The sequence below is a fragment of the Protopterus annectens genome, chromosome 11.part0, assembly GCF_019279795.1.
Source record: "Protopterus annectens isolate FY-2018-M chromosome 11.part0, PAN1.0, whole genome shotgun sequence".
NCBI lineage: Eukaryota > Metazoa > Chordata > Ceratodontiformes > Protopteridae > Protopterus > Protopterus annectens.
Genome location: NC_056745.1, coordinates 682,001,799 through 682,027,815, shown reverse-complemented (window position 1 = coordinate 682,027,815; position 26,017 = coordinate 682,001,799). Strand labels below are relative to the sequence as shown.

Genomic DNA, 26,017 nt, shown 5'->3' with positions numbered 1-26,017 from the left:
AAGACTCCTTGCCCAGCATGGGAAGAAGCTGCTGGAGGGTCAGCATTTTGAATTTTGGAACAATGAGGTATGTGTTCAGTGCGGACAAGTCTAGAATAGGTCTCCATTGATTTTCTTTTCTTGGTACAAGGAAAAGCCTGGAGTAAAATCCTTGGCCTTGTTCCATAGGTGGTACCTCTTCTATAGCTCTCATCCTTAGTAAGTTGTTGACTTGTCTTAGAGCATCTATTTTTTGGCTTGGTGGTAGGTTTGGCATTCCTCTCTTTTTTTGGTAGAGTGTGGAAGTGAAACCTGTAGCCCTTGTCTATTGTTTGTAAAGTCCATTTGTCTCCTGTAATGTAATGCCAGTTGTCGGAGAATAAGGCTAGCTTTCCGCCCAAGGGTGCTTCCAGTTGTTCCCTGGTAGGCGGAACTAGAGCCAAGTCATTGTGTCTGCCCTGTGGAAGTGGTTGTAATTGAATCTGTGGCAGTATTTCTCTGGTTGGTAGGTTGCCACTGACGTCCCTTGTAGGCACCCCTAGATTGACCTCTGCCTCTGGGGCGTCTATTTCTGCCTCTCTGTGCTCTGGAGTTGTCTGGAAAGGACCAATTCTTCGAAGGCCAATTTCGGCTAAACCTCGGAGGTTGGACCTGTAAGAAATCCTTGACTGTTTGGACAGATTTTGCTTTTTCTTCCACCTTTTTTAGAACCTCCTGTGCAGGGGAGCCAAACAAACTTTGTTTCTCCATGGGAGCATCTAGGAGTTTTGACTTAACATGGTCTGGTAAGGATTGTTCTTTTAACCAGGCATGCCTTCGAATCACTGTTCCAGTCATAGCTGATCTAAAGGAAGCCTCCAGTGCATCATAGCCACATTTTAAGAAATGGTTACTGACCTGCTGAGAGTTATGTACCAAATCCTGAAGGGACTTGCGATCTAAAGGTTCAGGAGAAGACAGTTTTGTTTATCTGGTCTAACAAAATTCCTGGTACTGAATCATGTGAAATTGACAGTAGAAGGTCCTGGCCAAAAGAGTAGCAGAAGTATAAACCTTGTTACCCCATCTCTCTAATGCCCTAGATTTCGTTGCAGAGGGAAGAGGGTTTTGGCAGAGGCAGCTGCCACCTTTAGGGCCCTGTGAAATGGTTTCAGGGTCTGCAACAGGAGCCTTATACAAATGGTAATGTGTGTCCGGGACCCTGTAATATCTGTCTGGCTTGGCAGGGGCCGGAGGAAGAGAATCAGGGGCAGTACAGGCATCATTATATGCATCATCAACAACTGTTAGTACTGGCGGAATGGCTAAAGGCCTATGCTGTGGTAAGTGTAATAAGGTCCTAAGCCTTTTCCTTGAATCTGAAAAATCCTGGCCCTGCCATTGGAAGTGTTCCCTCATAGCATGCAAAGTTTCCCCAAAGGAAAATTCTTCAGGAGGAGAAGCAGAAGGAATGGAGTCTTCTGCATCAGAATCCTCATAAGGAGAATATGGGCCTTCGTGAGGGTCTGAAATGTCTGAGTCATCCGAGGAATAATCTGTAGAGACAGGTTCGGGGTTCAGTCCTAGGCCTCTTGTCTGGAGGGGCTGAGAGGCCCTGTCTGGGTGAGGTTGGGATCCCCTGATCAAAGAAATGAGATCCTCAGCCAGGCTGAGCATTTGGGAACTAGAGGTAGGCCTATGTGAAGGAGTTTTAGCAGGTAAGGCCTTAGAAGATTTAGCTGCTTTAGCCCTGGCAAAAGCCTTGATAGACATAGAAGCAGGGGTCTAGCAGCCCACGTGCAGGGGTAGATATGTCTAAAGGAATAGTGTCTGACAAATCCTGGGTGCCTGCTTCTGTAGCAGTAAATTCAGTAGCAGATTCAGCCATGCTCTGTGAGGCCTTGGCTATCGGAGGCATGCTTTCGGCCGAAGGAAGAACCGGGGGCTCGGTTTCAGCCGAAACGAGACACTCATGTTGGCCTAACCGTGGTTTCAGCCGAAACCGCGGGCGAGTGTCGGTCCTTTTCGTTGCGCTTTTTAGCTAATTGAGTAGTCGGAGTCTCCGATGGCATTTTGTATGCAAAAGCGGGACCAAAAAACTCATTTGCAAACTCCGACCGACGTCTAAGTGTCCGTCAGTTGAAGGAAGCACAGGCTAGACAAGCTGATACGTCGTGGTCTGGGCCTAAGCAAGAAAGGCAGTAAGAGTGGAAATCCTTATGAGGTATTTGTTTCCCACAAGTTAAACAATTATTTACTTTGTCTGACATCGGCTGAGGCAAGAAAGCGTCCCCAACGGGGTACTTAGCTTTTTAGAAGTCTTCGGTAGTAGAAATCTCTGGATCTGACCGACCGACACTTGCGAACAGCTTCTGCTTCGGGCACCGCTAAAAGACCGAGGAAAATGGCGTCGGCTGATGCCTTTATACCCAATAAACAGCAGCTATGACGTCGGGTGAAGTGCGACATCAGCCGAGGCCAGACCCAGACTTTGGAATCCGGCCGACCGAAGGGCTGCCTGAGGCAGGACAGCCCATATGTTAGGACTGCAGATGCATCCTTGAAGGACATCTGGAAAAACTCCCTTATCAGCCTCAACAAAAAGTTGAGATCCCTCATCAAATCCTCTAAAGCTAGCTATGAAAACAGAATTGCAGCAGATAGTAACGGCAACCACAAGGCCTTCTATAGTTATGTAAAGAATCTCCACGGCAATACACAGATGTGCTCTGAGCTAGTGTACAATGGTACCTCCTACACAAAACCAACAGATATTAGCAATATACTGGCTGACAAATTCAGTGCCAACTTTATCCCCCCCAAGGGACCAGTCACAATGCCAGTAGATTGCCAGGCACCCAGTATTACTGCTGCACAGGTTAAAACAGCACTGTCCAAGGCCAAAAATACAGCTTCTACGGGACCTGACAATATCCCTGGCTGTGTTCTACATGAACTACAGACTGAACTGGCACCTCACCTGTGTGCCCTATTCAATCACAGCCTCACCTCAGGCTTTGTCCCTACCGAATGGCGCACTGCTACAGTCATCCCTCTCCACAAAGGAGGAGCGACTACAGACCCTGGGAACTATCACCCCATTAGCCTGACAAGACTGATATGCAAAGCTATGGAACGCATTGTCATGGACCTAATAAATAAGGATATAGGGAATCTCCAAACTCTGGATCCCACACAGTTTGGTTTTGTGAAGGGTAGATCATGCCTGCTCAACTTGATTGACTTCTTTGAGTCAGTCACCAGAGCTGTGGATGAAGACAGGTGGTTCATACAGCTTACCTTGATCTGGGCCAAGGCCTTTCATACCATTCCCCACTCAGGTATCATAGAAAAACTCAATAAGCTAGACATCAACCCCTATATCACTAGGTGGGTTGCAAAACTGGCTCACATGTAGAACCAACAGTGTGAAAGTAACTGACTCCAAGTCAGACTGCCAACCAGTCACGAGTGGAGTCCCATAGGGTTTGGTCTTGGGTCCTCTCCTGTTTGGTATCTACTTCTCTGAAGTCCAGGCCAAAACAAAGGGACTCTGGCTAAAAAAGTTTGCAGATGATTGCAAGTTGGGAGCTATTATTAACTCCCCAAGTGATGTTGACATCATACAGAAAGGCCTCACTGACACAAACAACTGATGTCAGAAAGTACAGTTGTGTACAATTACCATAAATGTAGATTTTCGAGTGTATTCACTGTTGCAATCATTACATTTGGGTAATCTGCTGGTAGGTTGCACTCAGTCGGCCTGATTAACAAAGTCTTGGGTCCAACGTCGGTTGCTGTCCCTTCTTCCATGATGTCAGGTCGTCAGGGGTATAAAACATGCAGCCGACACCTTTACATCAGTTTTTCTTGCCCCAGATGTCAGGTGCCCCCCAAATGGGGAGCAAATAAAATTAAAAACACAAAAAATATACCTCAAGTCCCAAAAGCAAATACACCAAAAGGGCTTATAAGCATAGTGAAAGAAAGAATAGGTATAGTCAGCGAAACATAGGAGGCTGGAGGGAGGGTAACCAGGACTGCAACAATGAATACACTCGAACATCTACATTTATGGTAAGTGTACACAACTGTACTATGTTCTTCATGTTTCACTGTTGCAGTCATTACATTTGGGTAAATTCCAAAAGCTATGGTAGGGTGGAGGAAATTATACAGCATTAGGACCAGCTATAAGGCCCTGTAGGACAGCAGTGGCAAAGCCAGCTCTGGATTTAGAGAAGAAGGGTAAATGGTAATGTTTGGTGAACGTATGAACTGAGCTCCAGGTAGCAGCTTCTAGAATGTCTCTGGTAGGAACACCTCTGAGAAAGGCTGTAGAAGTAGATGCAGCCCTGGTGGAATGAGATCTGATCCCTTGGGGGATAGTTTTACTATGGTGCATATAGCAGAAACGAATACAATGGCTTATCCATTTGGAAATAGTCTGCTATGAAATAGCCTTTCCCTCTGCCCCTGCAGCAAATGCCACCAGTAGTTGTTCAGATTTTCTTTGAGATTTTGTCCTGTTTAAGTAAAATCTAAGTTGTTTCTGTACATCTAATGAATGCAAAATCCTCTCCACCTTGTTCTGTGGATTGGGAAAGAAAGTTGGCAAATGAATGGTCTGATTAAGAGCCACACTGGATACCACCTTAGGCATGAAGGATGGATTGGTCCTGAGAGACACCCTGTCCACATGAAAAATGATGAAAGGCTCCACTGCCATAAGAGCCTGTAATTCGGAAATCCTTCTAGCTGAAGTGACTGCTAAAAGGAAAGCTGTTTTCCAGGAGAGAAATTTTAAGTCTGCAGTAGCAGCTGGCTTGAAAGGAGGGAGAGTGAGTTTTTCCAATACAAAACTGAGGTCACAGGCAGAGGTTGGAGCTCTCCTGGGTGGTCTTAAGTTTTTGGCCCCCTGAGATACTGCTTTAGCAGAGGATGGGAGAAGAGGGGAGGGTCTGTGTTGCAATGAGCTGAAATGGCTGAGGCAAGGATTTTTATGGAAGAAAAGGACAGGCCCTTGTGAAGCATCTCAGTTAAGGATTGTAAAATCTGAGGAATATTGGGTACTGCTGTGCTTATCCCTTGTGATTGAGTCCAGGCACAGATTCTTTTCCATTTGTCAGCATAAGATTTTCTAGTACTAGGCCTTCTTGCCTACAAAATGACATCCATCACAGGTTTGCTGAGGGATGCTACGGGTGAATTTAGGTGATTAGCCGCGCTGCAAGATTCAAAGTTTGGAGCCGAGTGTGCAGAATTTGGTTGTTCTGCTGAGACAGTAAAGTAAGGTGTCCGAGACAGGTGCCACGGTGGAAGGTGTGACACATTGCACAGGAGTGGGTAACAGTATTGGCGAGGCCAGTCTGGAGCAATCAAAATCATTTTTGGTTTGTCCTGTTTGACGTTTAGTAGAACTTTGGAGAGCAGAGGCAGAGGGGAAAAGGCATAGACTGATAGGTATTTCCAGCTGAATGATAGAGCATCCACTTTCCAGGCTTTTTTGTGATGAGTTCTTGTGCAGACTTTGTCCAACTGATAGTTCTGGTGGGACTCCTCCATTTGCGTGTCAACATGTTGAAAATCCGTGGTTCCAGTTTCCATTCGTGTGAGTCCATGAGATTTCTGCTTAGTTCGTCTGCCAAGAGTATTCAGCTTTCCTGGCAGGAATTGAGCTTGTAGTTGTATTTGATAGGTCAAAGCCATGTTCCACAATGCCATGGCTAGTCTGCAAAGGGGGTAGGAGTGTGTACCCCCCCACTGTTTATGTACCACATAACTGTGATGTCTGTCTTTATCATTAATTGTCCAGGATGAAGGTAGTCCTTGAAGGCTGTCAGTGCATTCTGTACAGCTAGCATTTCTTTTTGATTGACATGAAGGTGCATTTGATTTGGGCTTCAATTGCCCTGAATGCACTTCCCTGCCAGATGAGCCCCCAAACATAATCTGATGTGTCTGTAGTAAGGGTTTGGGCGGCAGGGGGTGGAGTGAATGGCAGTTCCTTGTTTTGGTGGCAGGCCTCTGCCCACCACAGGAACTCTAGTTGTAAGCAAGGTACGACAGGAATCATTGTTTCCAGGCTGTGGCAATGTTGACTCCATAAACTTTTTAAGTACCACTGAAGTTTCCTCATATGCAGTCTTGCATATGGAATTAGAAGAATGCAGGAGGCCATGAACCCCAAGGCTTGCAGAATTTGTCTTGCAGATAGCAGGGTTTTTGTGGCCACTAGTTTGAAGTAAGTTACCAAATGAATTTGCTTTTCTGGCATAAGGTAAGCCATCTGGGCAGTTGTATTCAAGCTTGCACCCAGGAATGTAATTTTTTGAGAGGGTACCAGTTGTGATTTTTTTTCGTTTATAGTGTACCCTAGATAAGTTAGAACCCTTTTTACAAACGCCAGATGTTTTAGAAGAATGTCCCCATTTTCTGCCTGAATTACACAATCGTCCAGGTATGGATATATTTGAATATTTTTTTGCCTGCAAAATGCAATTACTGGGGCCAGGCACTTTGTGAAGACCCTGGGCGCAGTAGATAAGCCAAAGGGCAGTGCAGAGAACTGGTAATGCAAGCAGCCTGCTTTGAAGCGGAGGTATCTTCTGCAAGATTCCCTGTTTGGGATATGCAGGTAAGCCTCTTTTAAGTCTAGAGTTACCAAGCAGGCATCATTGCCTAGCATAGGAAGTAACTGTTGAAGAGTCAGCATCTTGAATTTTGGAATGTCCAGAAATGTGTTTAGAGTAGGTAAGTCCAGAATTGGACGCCATGATTTGTCTTTTTTGGGTACCAGGAAATTTCTTGAATAGAAACCTTGTCCCTTTTCCTCTTCTGGTACTGGTTGAATAGCCTCCATGTTCATGATGGACAGTACTTGTTTCTGGGCCTCTGCCCACTGATTTGGGGGCAGGTCTGACCATCCATTTGGGATTGGCAACGTGTGGAAATGAAATCTGTATCCCTGGGATACTATATTTAAAGCCCATTTGTCCTGGGTTATAAGTTACCAGTTTCTTGCATGAAGTGCCAGTTTTCCCCCTAAAGGGGCGGCTAAAAAGTAAGTGCTTGGTAAGTGTAAAGGGAAGTCATTGACAATGCTTACCACAGGGATAGCCGTACTTGCGGGTCTTTCACAGCATCGGTTAATACTGATTTATCCATGGTTACCTTTGTTTTGTCACTTGGGCTTTGCCCTCGTGACCAAAACACACCAACCGTAGATAAATGCAGGATTACCCACACCAAAGCCGTGGGTTATTGCTATAATATCCCCCTTCTCATTTTCTGAAGCAAAACTCCTATATAAATACTTCTCCACAATTTGCACTTCTATTCCTGACAAGAAAAATGCTATTAACATGTAATTTTTCAAAATAATTCTCCCAGATAACAGACAATAAGAAATGAAACTAATCTTGGATTAAAAAAATCTCTAACGGTTAGTCAAACAGCCCACTAAACCAAACCATTTTCTCAGGCCACTGCTCCCCATTCTAATACTGATTATCAATCACAAATTCAAGGCATCCTCCTCCATATGCATCAACAAATCTCTCAGGCTAAAGAATGAATTTTCCATTAAACTTAGACTTTCTTGGAAAGGTCCAGTGCCGCAAAACTATGATCACAACTCATCCTTGCAAAGTTTTCACAAATCATATGCTACTTAATAAACATTTTCCAGTGCCTCCCACTGCCATAAAGGTGAGATTCGGAACTGTAATCCTACAAGTAAAGCAGTTCATGAAGCTTAAGACCACAACTGAAATGCCAGAAAATAATCTTCACCTCTAAGAGATGGCAATCATTTTATGTCTCTTCATAATTTATGCAAACAGGGTGTGATATACCTACTAGCTTGCACCCAAAGCAGCAGACAGCCATTCCCATGAGCCACTTACATTGCAAACCAAGAAGCATGCGTTCCAAAACTTCAGATCACGACTTGGTGGACAAAGCTATAATCCTTCTCTCAAATATCATCATTTGTCAAGTACCATCTGTCACTATCCCTGCATCAACCCTGCCTCCCACTCTTCTTCAAAGTCATCACAAAAATTAAGACTGCGAACAAAGCCCAATCACAAGAAATCCCCACTGGGTTCACTACAACCATGGTTCCTTAAAACCAGCTATAGGCATAACTGCTACCTATTTGGCTGACATATTCAATTTAACAGAAAGTCTGCCTTACAAACAATAAGAAAACAGATGCAAACACTCATGCTCTTGGGAGTGCCCTTACAAGAACATTACCGGACATTCCCTGTTTTGCTAAGTCCAGCCAGTCTCTTCAAAAGCTAAAGACTTTTAGTGTTATACATAAAATTATTTTTTTTCAATAACACATTAATGTTTCACAGACAATACACAAACCTGGGACTGGAGACGACTTTGTGAAGGACAGCAACCAGAATGTCTACAACACTTTCTGCAAAACTGAAAGAAATTTTTTTTTTTAGGGAAGAGCCCCATTCCTCTTCATCTTATGTACACCAACTGAACACCTGCACAACAGTGGAAAAAAGGACAAACTCCAGGTAAGCTGAAATCAGCTTTCAGCAAATTAATTATGCAGTAATGGGACTCAGAAAAGAGTTCTTAAAAAGCTGTCACATTTTTATGTATAGTACGTCTCTTTTTGTTATGATATACCTTGCATTCTAATAAGGGACAGGACCATAGGTAAAAGTATGAGGCATACACTCCAGGACATTGCTGAGGAGCCTAGTTCAATTTTGCAATTGTCTCATAGCACTATCTAGTTAAGTGAAATCCCCACAGTCACACAATGACAAATGTAGGTTGAGGGAATCAACCACTGGACTATAAACTGCAATTTATTAACAGTTCCCAGTCTTTACCACCTGATAAAAGTTCTGAAAGACAGTAGTAATGATGGCTTCTACAAGGTGGTTTTGGACCATAAGAAAAGCCAATTTAGGGTCAATGTGAGAAATAAATCTTTGCTCAAACTACAGTTGTCTGGCGTTCAAAGCTCAGACCCCAAGTCATTATTTACACATTTCACGAATGCCCCACCAGAAGTATAATGCACCTAAATCTTCCACCTCATTTGGGAAAATCAACCAAATGGTGCTCATTATTCAATAATACAGATATCAAAACTGATGTGCAGAGCGCTGAACACTGTATAATAAAATGTCTTTAAAGCAGACACCTTTCCATAAATGCTAAACAAAAAGGTATGCTCCCCAAAACTTCTAAACAAGTTCAACAGTGTTTCAGGAAACTAACTTTTGCAATCCCCTGACTGCACACCAGTAGACAACATGGACACAAACATACTTGGGCTTACAATACAGTCTACCCTCTCTTTCAAACTGCAAACTGATCATCTGTAAAGCAGTATTAACACATACATGAATTTACACTCAAAAGTTTTCATGTTGCTACAATGCGAGGTACAGAGGCACAAGGCTAAAGGAATTCTGCTTCCTTTAATTGAATATAGTCTGTCCTTATTTTTCCATTGTTTTAGCCTCTATCAACAGTTTAGAATTTATTAAGTAATACGGTTTGGAGGTATGTGCTTAAATGTTACAGTGGCCAAAATTATATCCAACTGAAGGACATGCTTATCCTTGACTAAGGACCCTAATGTTCAAGCTACAGTTTTTATTCTATTGTCTTGCAGTGGTAGTGACTCCATATGACAGGTGAAAAGGAAAACCTGTAGTCCCAGAATAAGACTTACAAAAGGGGACAAACTTCTTAGTTCTATTGAATTCCGCGACAGCCATTGAGTAACAGCTTAATTTCAGCTCTCCCAGTGTGAAAACAAACTCAAAAAAGAGGCAGTGAACTCGTATTTTTGGGAAAATTTCAACAATTGGCTATTAAGAGTACTGTCTAGATGCCAGCAAAAAAAGAAATTTACAGAACCTGAAAGTAAATCAATCACAAAAGGTGATGAAAAAAACACTGACTGGGAAGAACTGTAGCTGTTCAGCAAACAGTAGTGCAAGCTCCAGCTTTGGCGCAAGACATGACCTGTAACCTAGAGGAAAATAATAAGTCAAATGTACTCAGAGCTGATTAAAATAAATGAAACACTGATGGAGTATACCAACTCAAATAACAAAAGGCTAGAAAAAAATGGAAGAAGCTTTAAACATATATTCAGGTGATAAACTGCAAAAAATCAAAGTGAAGAAAAGGCTGGCTGAATATAAAAGACTGTTTAAGAAAAGATATTTAAAAAAAAAAATAACAGAATTAGAGAACAGAGCATGTAGGGGAAAACCTGAGATTTTCTGTTGTACCAGAGAAGGTGCGAGGAACAGACTGTATTAGTTTTATGAAAATACAAATAACCAACTGTACTGGTATTCCACAGTAGTAGTTGTTAACTGAAAGAGCACATTGTGTGTATGCTTGAAACCTAGCCATGAGAAAGCAACTTAGACCTTTAATAATAAAGATGCAATCTTACCAGCAAAAGTAGTTGATTCTGACAAAACTGTGGCAGAAGAATGAAGTACTAGAAGTGGGAGACAGCAGACTGTGGAAAATGATTACTCACTGTGCACCATGCAGTGGAGGAGTAACTATTACCCATAATCAGGGAATGTCGAGAAGCAGACATGAGATTCAAACTGCTGTACCTAGCTATCTTCAGAATATTCTTTCTTAGAGAGACAAAATTATACTTTGATGCAGAACATGGTAAGGAGGAAACACAAATGTTTGTTCAACAAAAAGTGAGCTGTGAAACAGAAGGATATTCTGCTTCTTGTTCTTCTGGTAATAAAGACCACAGAAAGACTGTGCCAGTGAAACATTTTCCAATGTTTCAAAGGAAAATGCTCAAGAGAGAGAGAAAACAGCACAAGAGTTGACTAGAAGAACCAGCAGTATATGGTGGAAAGGAAGCAGAGGCTGGATTTGGGAGACAGAAATAAAAGAAATAAAATCAACAACTCAGAAACTGACAAATAAACGTGGGATTACAAATGATTAAGTTTATTTGTGAAACATAACAGAAAACCCAGAAATATTGGTCCTTTTTTTTTTTTTTTTACTATGCTGAACTTGTAGGAGACTCTCAGTATATGCCCTGCTTCATGTCATTAATGTTTGGAGGTCACTCCACAACAAGTACAAATAAGACTCATTGGCTGTAATACCTAATCCAGCTTTATACATGCCCATTTCAATCCTCACTGTCATTGTCCATGTTGGTGTGAATGACCTGAGATGTACCCTCCCTGGACTAGCTGAAAAGAGAGACATGGAAGAGCTCTCTGATCTTGAAGCCCAGCCAGGTATGACCCTAGCCCTGAGTAGCATCCTGCCACCACTGAGGATGATACCGCAGTACAAGGACAAAGTGATCGACTTCAACAATTGGCTAAGCGTCTGGTGTCATTCTAAGGGGATCCAGTATCTGTCTGCCTGGGACGGCATGGTCAACAGACCACGATGCTTTGCCAGAGATGGCCTGCAACTGTCACCCTTAGAATTCCGGATACTGGCTAAAGCTCTTGCCTCCCCTATAGTGCCTTTATTAGGCAAGGTTCAAATGACAAATTTGCCTATGTAACAGGAAAAGGCAAGCAAAAACTGAGGGTAATGCTACTCAATGCTAGAAGTCTAAATCTCAAAATGCACTCCCTTGAGGCACTCCTTAAAATGAAGAACATTGATATCTGTGCAGTGACTGAGACCTGGTTCAAGGTTCCAGAGAGCACCCTTGCATTACCAGGCTATAACTCATACCACACTTTTCGGCCAACTAACCTGGACCGGAACACCAAAGGCAGAGGTATGTCCATATTCATTAAGGATATCCACACCTCCAGGCTAGTTGCTCAACATAATGCATCCGAGGTTATCCAAGTGCAACTAACTCTGGGCAAAGTTAAGAAAATAGGTTCACGTGGGGTAAATGCTCCTAGCACAAAGCAATAAAGAATAACTCCAAAAATGAAAATAACTCAAAACTGCAATCCAAATTGTAGCTTACTACAGTATCTCCACCATGCCACAGGATTCCCACTCCTCTTTTCTTGATATACTGGAAAATATTAGGGTTCAACCAAACACCCTAATAATGGGCGACTTCAACTACCCCACCATTAACTGGGAAAACTATTCATGTATCAACTCCTTTGCTCAACACTTCCTGGAATTCATAAATTCCAGTGCCCTGGATCAACTTATCCACACCCCCACCGGGGGCAACAATATCCTAGACCTAGTCATTACCAACATGAGTGACTGGTGTTCTACACCTGAAGTCAACTGTTTGTTGGTCAGATCGACCATAAGCTAATCACCCTAGATATCCACATCCTGCACCCTCCCCTACCCCCATTAAGGAAACCACGGTAAAAAAATTCTCCAAAGCTAACTTCATGCTTCTTAAGACAGAAGTGGTGAACTTCATGACACCCATGCAGATGGACAATACAGTTACGACTGCTGAATCCTACACAAATGCACTCTGTAAGCACTTATACGAGTGCATGGATGGTGCTATCCTAAACTGAACAAAGACGTTATCCTCCAAAAAAAAGAAGCTAATCTGGTGGTTCCCTGCCATAAACAAACTCTATAACAGAAGGAAGAAACTGTTGCAAATGAGAGTAACATCCCATGAATGAAGGAGCTCCCTGGACAGCCCCAGTAAGAAGCTGAGATCCCTTATAAGATCCTCCAAAGCTAGCTATGAAAACAAAATCACCACTGATTCTAGGGACAATCACAAAGTATTCTATAGCTATGTCAAGAATCTCAATGGCAACACCCACATGTGCTCTGAGTTACAGCACAAACATTACAGAACCAACTGATATTGCCAACATCCTGGCAGATAGGTTCAGTGCTAACTCCCCCCCCCCCCTAAAAGGCCCATATTTATACAGGAAAAATGCAGAGTCCTTGTAATCATAACTACGCAGGTAAAAGCTGCTCTCTCTCTAAAGCCAAAAACACAGCATCCATGGGACCAGACAATATCCCAGGCTGCGTTTTATATGAAATTCAGAACGAACTGGTTCCCCACCTAAGCACCATATTCCATCATAGCCTCACATCAGGCTTTGTGCCCACTGAATGGCACACAGCAACAGTTATCCCACTCCACATAAGGGGAGTCACCACTGATCCCAGGAACTAATGCCCTATTAGCCTGACAAGCCTGGTCTGTAAGGCCATGGAACGTATCATCATGGAACTCAAACAAAGACAGTGGTAACCTCCAAACTCTGAACCCCACCCAGTTCGGGTTTGTGAAAAGCAGATCATGCCTCCTGATCCTGAATGACTTCTTTGAGGCAGTCACCAAAGCCATACACGAGGGTAAAGTGGTTCACACAGTCTATCTTGACCTCACCAAGGCTTTCGACACCATCCCCCATTCTGGAATTATAGCTAAACTCACTAAACTAGGTATAAATCCCTATGTCACAAGATGGGTTGCCAACTGGCTCACTGACAGAACACACACTGTAAAAAGTTGCAGACTTCAAACCAGTGAAAAGTGAAGTACCACAGGGTTCAGTCCTGGGACCTCTCCTGTTTGGTATCCACTTCTCTGAAGTACAGGCTAACACAGAAGGCCTTTGGCTAACAAACTTCACAGATAACTGCAAACTAGGAGTCTTAGTCGAGTCCCCAAATGATGTGGACATCCTACAGAAGAGCCTCACTGAGACAGATGCCTGGTGTCAGAGCCATGGCGTCAATCTCAATGCCAAAAAGTACATTGTTATCCACTTTGGTAAAATCTCTACCCATGACCTACCACATAGGCGGTAATCTACTTAACGCCAAATGTGTGATGAGACCTTGAGACCCAGGTGGACAGTAGTCTCTCCTTTGATAATTACATTGCCACAGTAGTCAGAAAATCCTTCTATGTGGCAACCTCATCACAAAAGGGTTCTCATCCGGAAAAAAGAGGTCATTGTTCCCTTCTAATCGACACTCATTAGACCCATTACAGAGTACAATGCCTCTTTTGGAAAGGCCACAAAAGTACCTCACAAAGAGGAATACTAGCCTCAAACAGACGCCCTACACTGACCATCTCAAAAAACTCCAGCTTTACTCCATAGCATACCGCCTACTCCGAGGTGATCTCTGCCTAACATATAAAGCTAAGTCAAACCCAGAGCTGTTGGACATGCTACACCTAAAGAAATCCCAATCCCTCCAAACTACATGCTCTAGGGACCTAAACCTTGTCACCACAATAAACAGGACATGCTGGAGGGATAGATTCCAGTTCCGGAGACGTCCCATACTCTGGAACAAGCTACCCATCTATATCAAGCAAAGTTCCTCATTAGCACTCTTTAAGAAAAATCTTGATGAGTGGATGGGAAATAGGAAATACACCCCGGGGATCCCTTCTGTGGCTCTGCTCGACAGGGACACAGGAAAATAACTTTCTTGGGTGGCGTAAAAAAGGGAACCTTGTTGGCTAGGCATACTTAGGCCCTTGGGCCGATAGCCTAGTACCTACCTATGAATCTATAAGACTTAGGATAGAGGAAGAGAAAGGAAAGAATTAACTAAGTGAAACAAAATATTGTTCTTATAACAATAATATTTTTATAGTACATAACATAATCTTCATGGTATAAAGTAAAGTTTTTAAGTTATTTTCAAATGTAATGGGGATACTAAAGTAAACAGTTGCCCCTGTTTTATCTCTTCTTTTCTCTTCCCCTTGTTCAGTTTTAAGAAATGCAGGCACTGCAATGTAAAAAAAAAGATGAAAAGTCTGGTCAAGAGAGTATGATACAAGAAAAATGTATGCGCCTTTTCTCATTCTTGCATAGGGGAATGACAGGATTAAGTTCCTTGGTTTGATCTAGTAACAAGTTTTAAGAAAAAGCAAATAAATAAAAAAGAACATTGAATATAATAAAGCTTTCCTCTAACAAATAAATAAATGCTTGTAGAAGCTACTCTGTATCTGGTTCTCATGTCTCCATGGAGACAATCTGATAAAGAGCAATAAAAATAGAATACTTCTTTCTTTCAATGGCTAGGAGACAGCATTTTCTGAAAGCATTCAAGTGTTTTCCCATTCTGGGACAGCAATAAAGATGAGACAAAACCAGACACCACTTAGTAGAAGCACAGACTGTACCATGTGTCCTAGCATGGCTAACCTTCTTTTTAGGTTAACCCAAGTCTGTGAGCGTAGCTGGCAGTATGGGACAACTGTTTGTATTAGCAGGGTAAAACTTCAATATTTGAAGATGTACACAATTTTGTGTGACAGAATTAAGTTAATAGGTTTTAGGGGTGTATTAGGGCTATATCTGTTTTATTTTTGTTTGAGGGCTTTCAATAAAACAAAATGTTTTTCAAGATGTGACATACGCTCATATGGATTTGATAAGAAACAACTGTATAAAAGATCAACCTGCCAAACATTAGTGTGTGCACGCAACACAAAAGCTGAACTAGATACTTAAAGAAGCTGTTACAAATATTAGGTAGGAATAACAACTTTTGAACATAATGATGCTTTTTATTTTATCTTTAAATTTAATATTCTCACAGATATATAAAAAAAAGAAAGTAGTGAACTATATTAAAAATGTAGAGTGCAAATAGCTATGCTACAGGAGACTCATTTGGAATGAACTGAACATGTGAATTTGATAAAAAGTTTTCAAGATGGTTATTCAGCGGAATATGTGGGACAAAGGAAAAGAGGAGTACTTATACTAATTGCTAGAGGAGCTCCAATAGTGATAGACGAGGATAAAAAGATAATAATCATAGACTTGTAGTACTAAGGGGCTACTGGCAAGGGGAGGAGGATTACATGAGTATATATTTATATTCCACCTAAAACTGCTAAAATGGAAAAGAAAATTCTGGGAGAAATGATCAGTTTTCAGCAGGAAATATTACTTACAGGTACGGACTGGAATTTGATTTGCAGCAGTAAAGATATGTCTGGGGGCCTAGAATGGAAAATACAACAAAGGAGGATAGATTTTTTTTTTATGAAAAGCATTTGGCGTAAGATACAAAAACTGGGACTGCCTAGACAGAACTTGAATTTCACAGAAACGTGCATTTAATTTAAAGTTTTGACATGCATCCAATAACTATTTCATATCATGCTCCAATAAGAACTAAAAAAAATGCAGAGTAATGAAATAAAAATGAGACACTGGTGCTTTCCCACCTAATCTGCTGAAAAGAGAGGAATTTAAGGAATGAGTAGTGGAAATGTTTGGAGAATTATTAGAGAAGACAGCATTTTTTTCTGATAATATAAAAATCAAAAGAAAAACGAGTTGAATGGTAGGAGAAAGCTGAAATAAGCAAATACGAATAACGTAATGCTAAAGCAACTAAAAACTTTAATATGGTAAGCGCTTTCAGTGGTAAAAATATTCCGCCTTCTTCAGACCCAGAACAACATAAAACTGATGCTTATATAGCTTATAGTTAATTATCAATTAGTCATTCAATCAACCAATAAAAATAAAACCAGATAAAAGTACAATATTTAAACAGTATGAAACCTGCTCAAAAATGTTACAATGTTAAGTACATAATACTCAATTTATAAATAACATTAAATATATATGTATAACATGTGTAAATGTTATACTGAAAAATCACATTTTAAAAAGCTACTAGGGCAAAACTGAAAATGTATAATATGTGATAATGACATGAATTCACTGTAAGAACGAAGATATTTAGCTAAATATAGACATAAAAAATATATTGTAATTTGTAAAAAAATAATTAATTGCATGCTGGTTAAAAACTAAAATTTGATCATAATAATACTGAATATATGACCAAAAACAAAGTCCATATTTTTATATATATGAAACTGTAAATGTTACTATGTTTCAAACTTAATCAACAAAAAGGTACAGTATCAAATTCAAAATCTTTTATGCAAAATTAATATGTTATCTATTTAAAGCTTTTAATTTTAACACGCTTTTAATGGACACAAATTCATTTAAACCAGGGAAAATGTATGCAGCCGTTTTGATTTTCCAATACAACTCATTTTGTTCTAATAAAAGTTGCCAAGGCCCCCCTCTCGGGTCTAAAAGTGTTTGGTGTACAACCAAAAATAAAAACTCATGTGTTGGAAATTGTAAAATATGCCGAGCAAGAGCATTGTTAACATCACCTTTACTAACAGCATAAAAATGCTCGTATATTCTTTATTTTAGTTTCCGCTCGGTCTTACCTATATAAAATGAGGGACAAACCTGACAGTAAGCTGCATATACTACAGTTTTGGACTCACAATTAAAGGAGCCATTTATTGTGTAGTGTTTGTTATTAATATTGATGTCAGTAGTCACTTGAATGTGTTTACACTGTGGTGCAATGCCCACATTTACGCATACCTTTATGTACCCACTTGTTCGTACCTAGATGCTCATTCTTATGCCTTTCCAACAGATTTTTAAGGTTAAAACCCCTTCTAAAAGTGAAGCGGGGTCTGATACCTAGCTTAGTGCAAATGGACGGTTCTTCCAAAATTAATGCCCAATTTTTTATAAAAATCTCTTTGACTCTTGCCGTGTCAGCTGAAAAAGTAGATGGGAAACTGAGATGTAATAACGTGACACTGTCATCGTTTTTGTCATGCTGTCGTGTAATTAGATTAGTATTGGTAGTAAAACCATCCTTATATGCTCTACTAGTTAAAATAGGTTTAAACCAACCTGTGGATCTCTTATCTTTAACTTCTGTAAGTGTTTCTAAAAATAATTTGATAGGATACCCCCTACTTGTGAACATGGACTTCATCTTGTTACATTCTAAGTCAAAGTCAACATCTTCAGTAACCATCCGTGCAGCTCTCACCAACTGGCCTTTAACAACTGCCCTTTTCTGGTGATATGGATGTTCACTAGTATAGTGCAGGAAGGCATTGGAGTAGGTAGGTTTCCTATAAATGGTAGCTTTATACTGCTTGTTATACCTGTCATTAATCAGTTGTACATCAAGATATGTTATGCTATCTACCCCTACTTGATAAGTGAATTCAAGAAAATTGGTTTTGTTGGTAATATGTTGTATGAATCCTTCGATCAGTTTGATGTCACCTTGCCATACCAGACACATGTCGTCTTGGTATCTAGTGTACCATAGTACATTTTCCTGAAAAACACCATCAGGGAACAAAAAATTATGTTCCCAATATGCCATGACACTGTTGGCGAAACTGGCACCACATGGGGACCCCATGGCTACTCCTTTATTTTGTAAAAATATATTCTTGTCAAACATAATATAGTTATTAGAAAGAATCAGATCCAAAAGTGTTTCAACCAGACATATTTTATCATGCTCTACATTCTTGGACAACATAAATTCTCTCACCCATTCTATACCCAATTGGTGGGGGATGACTGTGTATAGATCTTTTACATCGATCGTAACAAAAATGTTGTTGTCCTTATACTCCAAGTTGTTAATATTATCCAGGAAACTCCATGAATCACGACATATTTGTAACTCCTGGATAATAAGTGGTTTAAGAATACTATCTACCAATTTAGCACAAGCAAAAGTAATCGAACCCCTACCATCAACAATGGGTCTAAAAGGGGGGTTCCTGATATCCTTGTGTAGTTTTGGAGTCCCAAAAATACTAGGAATTCTAGGTGCTGCCATAGAAAGATACTGAAAGGTGTCTATGTCAATAGACCCTTCCAGAAATAAATCGTCAAGAGCAGTTCTAATGTGCCTGTATGCAGTATTAACCTGATGTAAACTAGCAGGGGTATATACCTCAGAATCCATGTGTTCACGCATCTTACTAATATAGTTAGACTGATTCATAAACACCATGCCCCCTCCCTTGTCTGGCTTCATAACTCTAATACCACAATTGTGTATCAAGTCGATGTATTGTTTGTCCTCAGAAATAATGTTAGTGTGCATTAATCTAACATGCGTATCATTATCTGATAGTCTCCTTAAATCTATCTCACACATTTTTTCAAAGGACATTAATGTGGGTACAAGTGGGGGGTTAAACAAACTAGAAACTCAGAGAGTTCACAAGTGTAGAATTGGTCCCCATCAGAACCGCTAAATTCAATTTGCGCACATACATTTTAAGATCAACTATCATTTTTACAAAATTAGTTTTTTGATGGGGGACAAAGGAAAGACCTTTAGCAAAGAAATCGACCATATTTTGATCTACAGTTAAAGCAGTATAGTTGAAAATTTTAAAGTCACTGTGTGTGCTCAATAAAATTTCTGGTTCATTAGGTGCAATTGGTGTTATCTCCTCCTCTTGTTCCTCCGATTGTTCTTCCAATTCCCTTGCTGTCTCAGGTTCGATTGATTGTTCTGGTTGTTGTGGTTTGAATCCCTGTCCACTTGAAAAACCTGGTTGTTAGCAGTTGAACTAGAGCCATTAACATCATTCAACTGCTGCTGGTTAAGTTGTGTTTGGTTATTTCTTATTCTTTCACTTCTACGTAAAGGTTCTTCCAGATGAGCATTATGGTGAAAGGAGTTATTGGGACCATTGTTGTTAGGTACAAAATCAGGTCTAGAACCCATATAATCTTGAATACCATTCATGTGGGTGACTGGGGGGGGGGGCAGGGTATGCCTTGTTATGGACATAAGCCTGTACATCTCTGTGTCAATTTTTTTCTTTTTGGTGGCTAACAATTTGTTAATGGTAGCATCAATACTTGAATAAATTCTGCAGTAGTCATATTTATACTGTTCAAAGTTGTGATCCCCACAAATAGAATGTTCCATTATTTCAAGTTCAGTTTTAAAAGTAGCAATTTCAGTATTATAAAAATTAACCAAAGTTTTAATGAATTCAGCTGCTTGCCTGTCTAAGCCCTTTGGGAATGATTTTCTTGTCTAAACATTCAGTTAGATAGGCAACTTCAAGCTGCAGTTTGCGACATTTAAAACGTTTTTGGTCAAATGCATTAAGCAAATCAGTTGTATTACTCCCATCACAACGTTGGTTGGCTCCATTTTGGTCATTCACTGTGTGAATAAAGAAGTTATTATGATCCAGAAAACCAGCCATGCTTGGGATGCTATTGACAGCATTAGAAACATTGTTACCAGCAGTATGCTCCCCTACTACATTCACTTCTTGTCTGGGAGCAATGATAACTTCCTGTGTCCCTTCCCTAATACTTCCTGAAGGTAAACAAGGCTGCACATTGTTGGTACTCGGACTTGCACTTCTATTATGAGAACAGGGTAAATTAAGTCCTTGATTTGATGTTTCTGCCATACTGGAGGTATTAACCATTCTTGTACCTTGCTCAAACTTCTGGGAAGTGCCTCAACTTTCCCAAAAAGCATGTTTACCAATATGGTTAAATTCCCAACAGCATTCGCTTCGTTGGAGTTGCTGTTATGACTGTGACCCATAGTAGCATTAAATTCCTCAGATGTTGATGGAAACAGTAGTTGCGAACCGCTTTCCCCATCTCCACTCCCACTCGCCATGATATCCAACAAAAAAAACAAGAAAACCGAAAAACTACTAAAAATCAAAAGAAAGTTTTTAGTTGCTTTAGCATTACGTTATTCGTATTTGCTTATTTCAGCTCTCTCCTAACATTCAACTCGTTTTTCTTTTGATTTGTAGTAGTTTTTCGGTTTTCTTGGTCTTCTGATAATATAGCTACAGAGAGTTGGATCAAATTAAAGTGTTGTTTAAAAATAGGGTGGAAATAAGAGATAAGGTTAACAAGTAACAAGAATTATTTAGAGGGACTGACAAATGTTAAAATATTACAGAATAGAAGGTAGCTCACAGATGAGAAGTAATTGCAGAATGCTAAGTGAAAATAAATGATTACCTCAATATGCACAAGTTTATTAAAATTGCTATTATGCAACTGTTTTTAGATAACATCAGAGCAAACAATTTAGCACAATAACCCAAGCAACAAAGTAGAAGGGGTTGTTGCCAAGCTTACGGAGCCTATATTAAAGGAAGATGATACGAGATCTTGTGGAGGTGCTAGAAATACTGGGGAAATTTTACGAAAGGCTTTATAGAGCAGAGGAGTATGGAGATCACAAAAAGGTACAAATGCAAATGTTTATGGACGAATTAAATATACCAAGGTTAAAGGTAAATGAGGCTCAATTACTAACAAAATAGGAGGATAGAAGATAAAAATGGTGATGTATAGCCAATCTACAGGAATGTCCCCAGAAATAGATGGTATTCCTGTGAAAGTCTGGAAGCTAGGAGGGAAAAAAATGATAAAGTTCTGAAAAGTTTTGTTTAATGGCATTTTAAGAGAAGCAGAAGCATCAACATCCTGGAAGAAAGCGGTGATGGCTCTAATACCTAATCCAGCTTTAACATGCCCATTTCAATCCTAAATCATGATTATAAAGTGTTTATGTCAATAATGGCTAAAAGGATGACAAAGTGATGCCAAAATTGATAGATCTATACCAATGTGGTTTTGTGGAGGGAAGGCAAATATTTGACAACATTAACAGAACATTGGTGATCCAGAGGGAAGCTGAATGTAAGAAAATACCACTGCTGTTGGTGGGTCCTGATGCAGAGAAAGCATCTGACAGAGTAAGCTGGGAGTTTAGGAGCAACGATGGAGATATATATATGTCTCTCAAATATGCAACTAAGTCTAGAACATTTAGGATCTTTGCTTGGAGGTGTTTACATAGCTATTTTTATATTCCAAGTAGACTCCAAAGAATTTTTCCTCAGGTAGACAGCAAATGTTGGCGGTGTGATGGAAGAAAGAGGCAATTGGGAATGTATTTTCTGGGAGTGTAATGAGTTGACAGACTAAAGATTCCCTGCAAACTGCTCTGTCAGAGATACTAGGTGAGGAAATTGCTGTAGCTAAGGATTTTTTTTTTTTGAGCTATGATACAGAATCAGAATTGCCTAGACATAGTAAGACCTTGCTGAGTTTAATTATGGTGGCTGCCACAAAAGCATTTACTAGAAAATGAAAATCAAAGTCTAAACTAACTTTACTAGAAGTAGTGAATATAGTAACAGAGATAAAACTGAACTGTGATCTTTAGAAAAGGATAGAAGCAAATTGCATCGAAAAAAATGGGAACTGTGGGAATAATACATGCAAAGGAGTAGCAAGGTTTAAAAGAAGGAAGGATTTGAATGAGGTATGTAATGTCTGACTGACAATGACTGGATAGATAAGTGAAGTATAACGTTTGCAACTAAAATTATGTCAACATGTTTTTTTTGCATTTACATAAATCTATGATTGCCTGTGTCATACATAATAACTTAATAAAGGTGTTTCTTGTTAAAAAAACAAACTTTGTTCTATTCTGTCTATACTCTGTACTGCAATCTGACATTAGACGTTAAAATCACTAAACATACTCCAGATCATACATCCTTCACCACCTTAGGCATAGAACATAAATAAAAAGAACATATCTACCACGAACTGCCTCAACACCCTTACATCCAAATTAGCATTACTTAAACTGTGTAATTTAGTGCGCACTAAACATTCACCTAATGCACTACTACTGCTGGAGAAGTACTACTAAAGGTCATTAAACTGAATACTTAATGTGCCTATTGGCAATTTTTATATTGCACTGCTTAACCCGTTATAACTAACCTCTGGACTGATGCCGTCCTGACAATGTTCATGTTTAATACACAAGGATATCTTTTAGTACTGTAGTAGATGCTAAACTTCTACACTAATACCAATCTGTATTACTGCAAGTTTTTGGATGTTGTGCAATTTCTGCTTTATCTGCTCTGTTTATACAAATTATTACCTAGCTTTTATTTTAAATGTCCCTACTTACTATCAGGTCATGTCTGAAAGGGGTCTTTTTAGGATTATGTCACATTCTGTTAATAAACATCTCTAACTAAACAGACAGCAGTGGGAAAGTTATGTTTTCAGCCTTTTTTCTTGTACTAAGAAAACATCTTCCAGGATTAAATATTGCTATGCCACAAATGCACAACTTACGTGATAGGAACATCTCTGTACTGTGGTTGCTGCATTTGGGCGGCTCCTTCTAGAGGTGTCTGGGTAACGGTAGGCATAGATTTGTTCACAAGAACCTGCTTGTTTTCCACCTTTTCACCTTATAGTAAAAAAGCAAATCAATTTACTAGAATATGGTTTTACGCACATTTAAAAAGCTACAATAACAAAGCAGTGCTAAATTACAAGAATAAAGCTTTATATTCAAACTCTGAATTTGTTTGATTCAGGCCAAGCTTCTCTTGTTAACTAATATGCATAATGTCTGTCTGTCCTGACAGAAACTCAAAGATCATTTTCCAATGCAAAAATTAGTTAGTTGTAAGTTTAAAAGTTCCCATATTATACTGCAACAAACTCATGCACACACATTTTATATTTTACCACCATATATATTGTACATGTGTGTGTGTGTGTGTTTGTGTGTGTGTATAGATTATATATATATATATATATATATATATATATATATATAGAGGTCTACTTCAAAACATTGAAATCTCATAACATTATAGGTTCATAGGTTGGTACTAGGCTATTAGCCCTAGGGCCTATACAAGCCTAGCCATAACAATTCCCTGGCTATTTCTTCCCACAGTATTTACTTCCCTGGACCCCTGTCTAGCAGGGCGACTGAAGTGATCCCCGGGGTGAATTTCCTATCTCCATTCCAATCATCAAGGTTCCTTTTGAAGAGGACCAAAGAGGCGCTCTGCTTGACATGAAATTCAAAACACTAACACCATAACATCAAAAACCCAAAACACTGAAAGCCCAAAGCAATGAAAACTCAGAACACTGAAAGTATCCATTATAACAGAAAACTACAACACACATGTTAATAACATCCCTTCACCTATAACACCAAACTAAGAAACACACTTTTTACTATGTTTCTGCACTCCCATGTGGAGGGCTCTGCCACCTACAACTCCTGTAAATTAAATATACCAACTCCTACATCGCACTATAGTGGAAATAAGTTAGTTTTCTAACCCCACTGTAACATGATCACCATACAGAATGTAAACATATGGATGTGCTGCTTTCACGGAAGTTAAGTTAGTGTTCTGAGAAGTGAGAAGGGGAAAAAAGTGTTTATTTTGCCAATCTGTACGTGTTTTTAGGCCATACAGGTAAGTGATTTAGTGATTATGTTTACATTCTATATGGTGAGTTCGATACAGTGAGGTTAGGAAATTAACTTGTTTCCACTGTAGTGCGATCTTGGAGTTAGTATATTAAATTTATGGGGGGTGTGGGAGGCAGAGCCCCTCACACAGGGGGTGCAGAAACATAGTAAAAAGTGTGTTTCTTAGTTTGGTGGTGCTATAGGTGGAAGGGATGTTATTTACATGTGCGTTGTAGTTTTAAATCTAATGATGCAAGATGTCAGTGTTTTGGGTTTTCAATGTTATATTCTCAGTGTTTTGAAGTTCAGTGTTAGGAGATTTCAATGTTTTGAAGTAGACCTATAAATATATATATATATATATATATATATATATATATATATATATATATATATGTATATATATATATATATATATATATATATATATATATATATATTAGAAGACCGAAGACGCATTCTTTCGAATGCGTCTTGGTCAGACTTAAAAGGCAGAAAACGAAAAATATCTAAGCTTCTGTTAAGCGAATTCTTTCCCTGGGAAAGAATTTGCTTGGCTGCTTCGGTACTTTGCCGTTTTTGGCACTGTACTGCGGTCTCGGAGTTGGTATATTTAAGTAGGGGGGGGTGAAGCCCCCCACTTAATGTAATGTTTGAAATTCATTTTTATTTTTTTGTTGGAACAGCAATTTTTTTTAAATCGCTGTTCCGACACTTCGACATTGTAAGCTTTCGCTTACATAGGGTCGATCACCATTCTCTTTTTTTAAGCGTTCGGTGATTTAATATAAACCCTATATATATATATATATATATATATATATATATATATATACATACATACATACACACACATATCACACACACATACCTTAACAAAACAAAGAAACCCAGCAGTCAAGGACTAGAAATGCAGAATCAATGTTTACTAAAAAGCAGCACCAAATTTGATAAAGCATTTCTCAGAAGGTAAAATACATTCCCTTCCCTGTGAGTACCCACTTCCCTTAAAGGCACAGCACTCCCTTATAATATTCTAGCATGTCGAGCAGTAGATTACTAGCATCCTCTCCGGTTCAGCTGGTTAATCTGGGAATCTTGAGACAATGCTATAATTGTCTCATGTACACAGACAACCATCTCCTCCTCCCAACAAACACAATTACATGTGAGAGATGCAACTATATAGCCAAATTGGAGGCTGAACTCTCTCAACTCAGGACTGGCAAGACCAGACAGGAGGAGAAGGTAACCACACACACACCAAACCCAGTCCCACATAGACCTACCACAACTGCAAACCAAACACATAATAACACAAAGACATACTTGGAGGCTCTAACAAAAAAACTTACCAAAACAACAGAGGCTCCCAAAGCAGACACCCAAAAATCCACCACCTCAAAACATAACACATGCAACACATACTTCAATAAATCAGTGTGTCAAACAATCACAGCCCTTAAGGCCAAACACCATGCCTGATACACTAGTAATAGGTGACTCTATAGTCAGACACACTGACGTTCCGCTTACCAGGCTGAACAAGGAGAGGGTAATGTTGAGGTGCTTATTGGGAGCTAGGATCTGCCACATAACACACGCACTCAGGTCACTCCAAAGCAAGTACAAATATGACTCCGTCATTGTCCATGCCGGCGTGAATGACCTGAGACGTACCTCCCTGGACTACATGAAAAGAGACATAGAGGAGCTCTCTGATTATGTAGCCCAGGCTGGTATGACCCTGACCCTGAGCAGCATCTTGCCCTCACCAAGAATGATGCCACAATACAAAGACAAGATGATCAGCTTTAATAATTGGCTCAAATACTGGTGTCATTCTAGGGGGATCCAATGTCTGTCTGCTTGGGATGACATGCTGGACAAGCCACGCTGCTTCGCA

The 26,017-nt window shown here is 39.8% G+C and overlaps 1 protein-coding gene across 1 annotated transcript in view; it reads right to left on the bottom strand.

Annotated features, from left to right (window-relative positions):
* POLR3B (RNA polymerase III subunit B) overlaps positions 1–26,017 on the bottom strand; it is a gene marked incomplete in the record, with an annotated part of 1,742,661 nt that overhangs the window by 405,525 nt on the left and 1,311,119 nt on the right. The window contains 1 exon segment of the mRNA XM_044088141.1: positions 22,962–23,079. Within this exon segment, the coding sequence (XP_043944076.1) occupies positions 22,962–23,079 (118 nt within the window).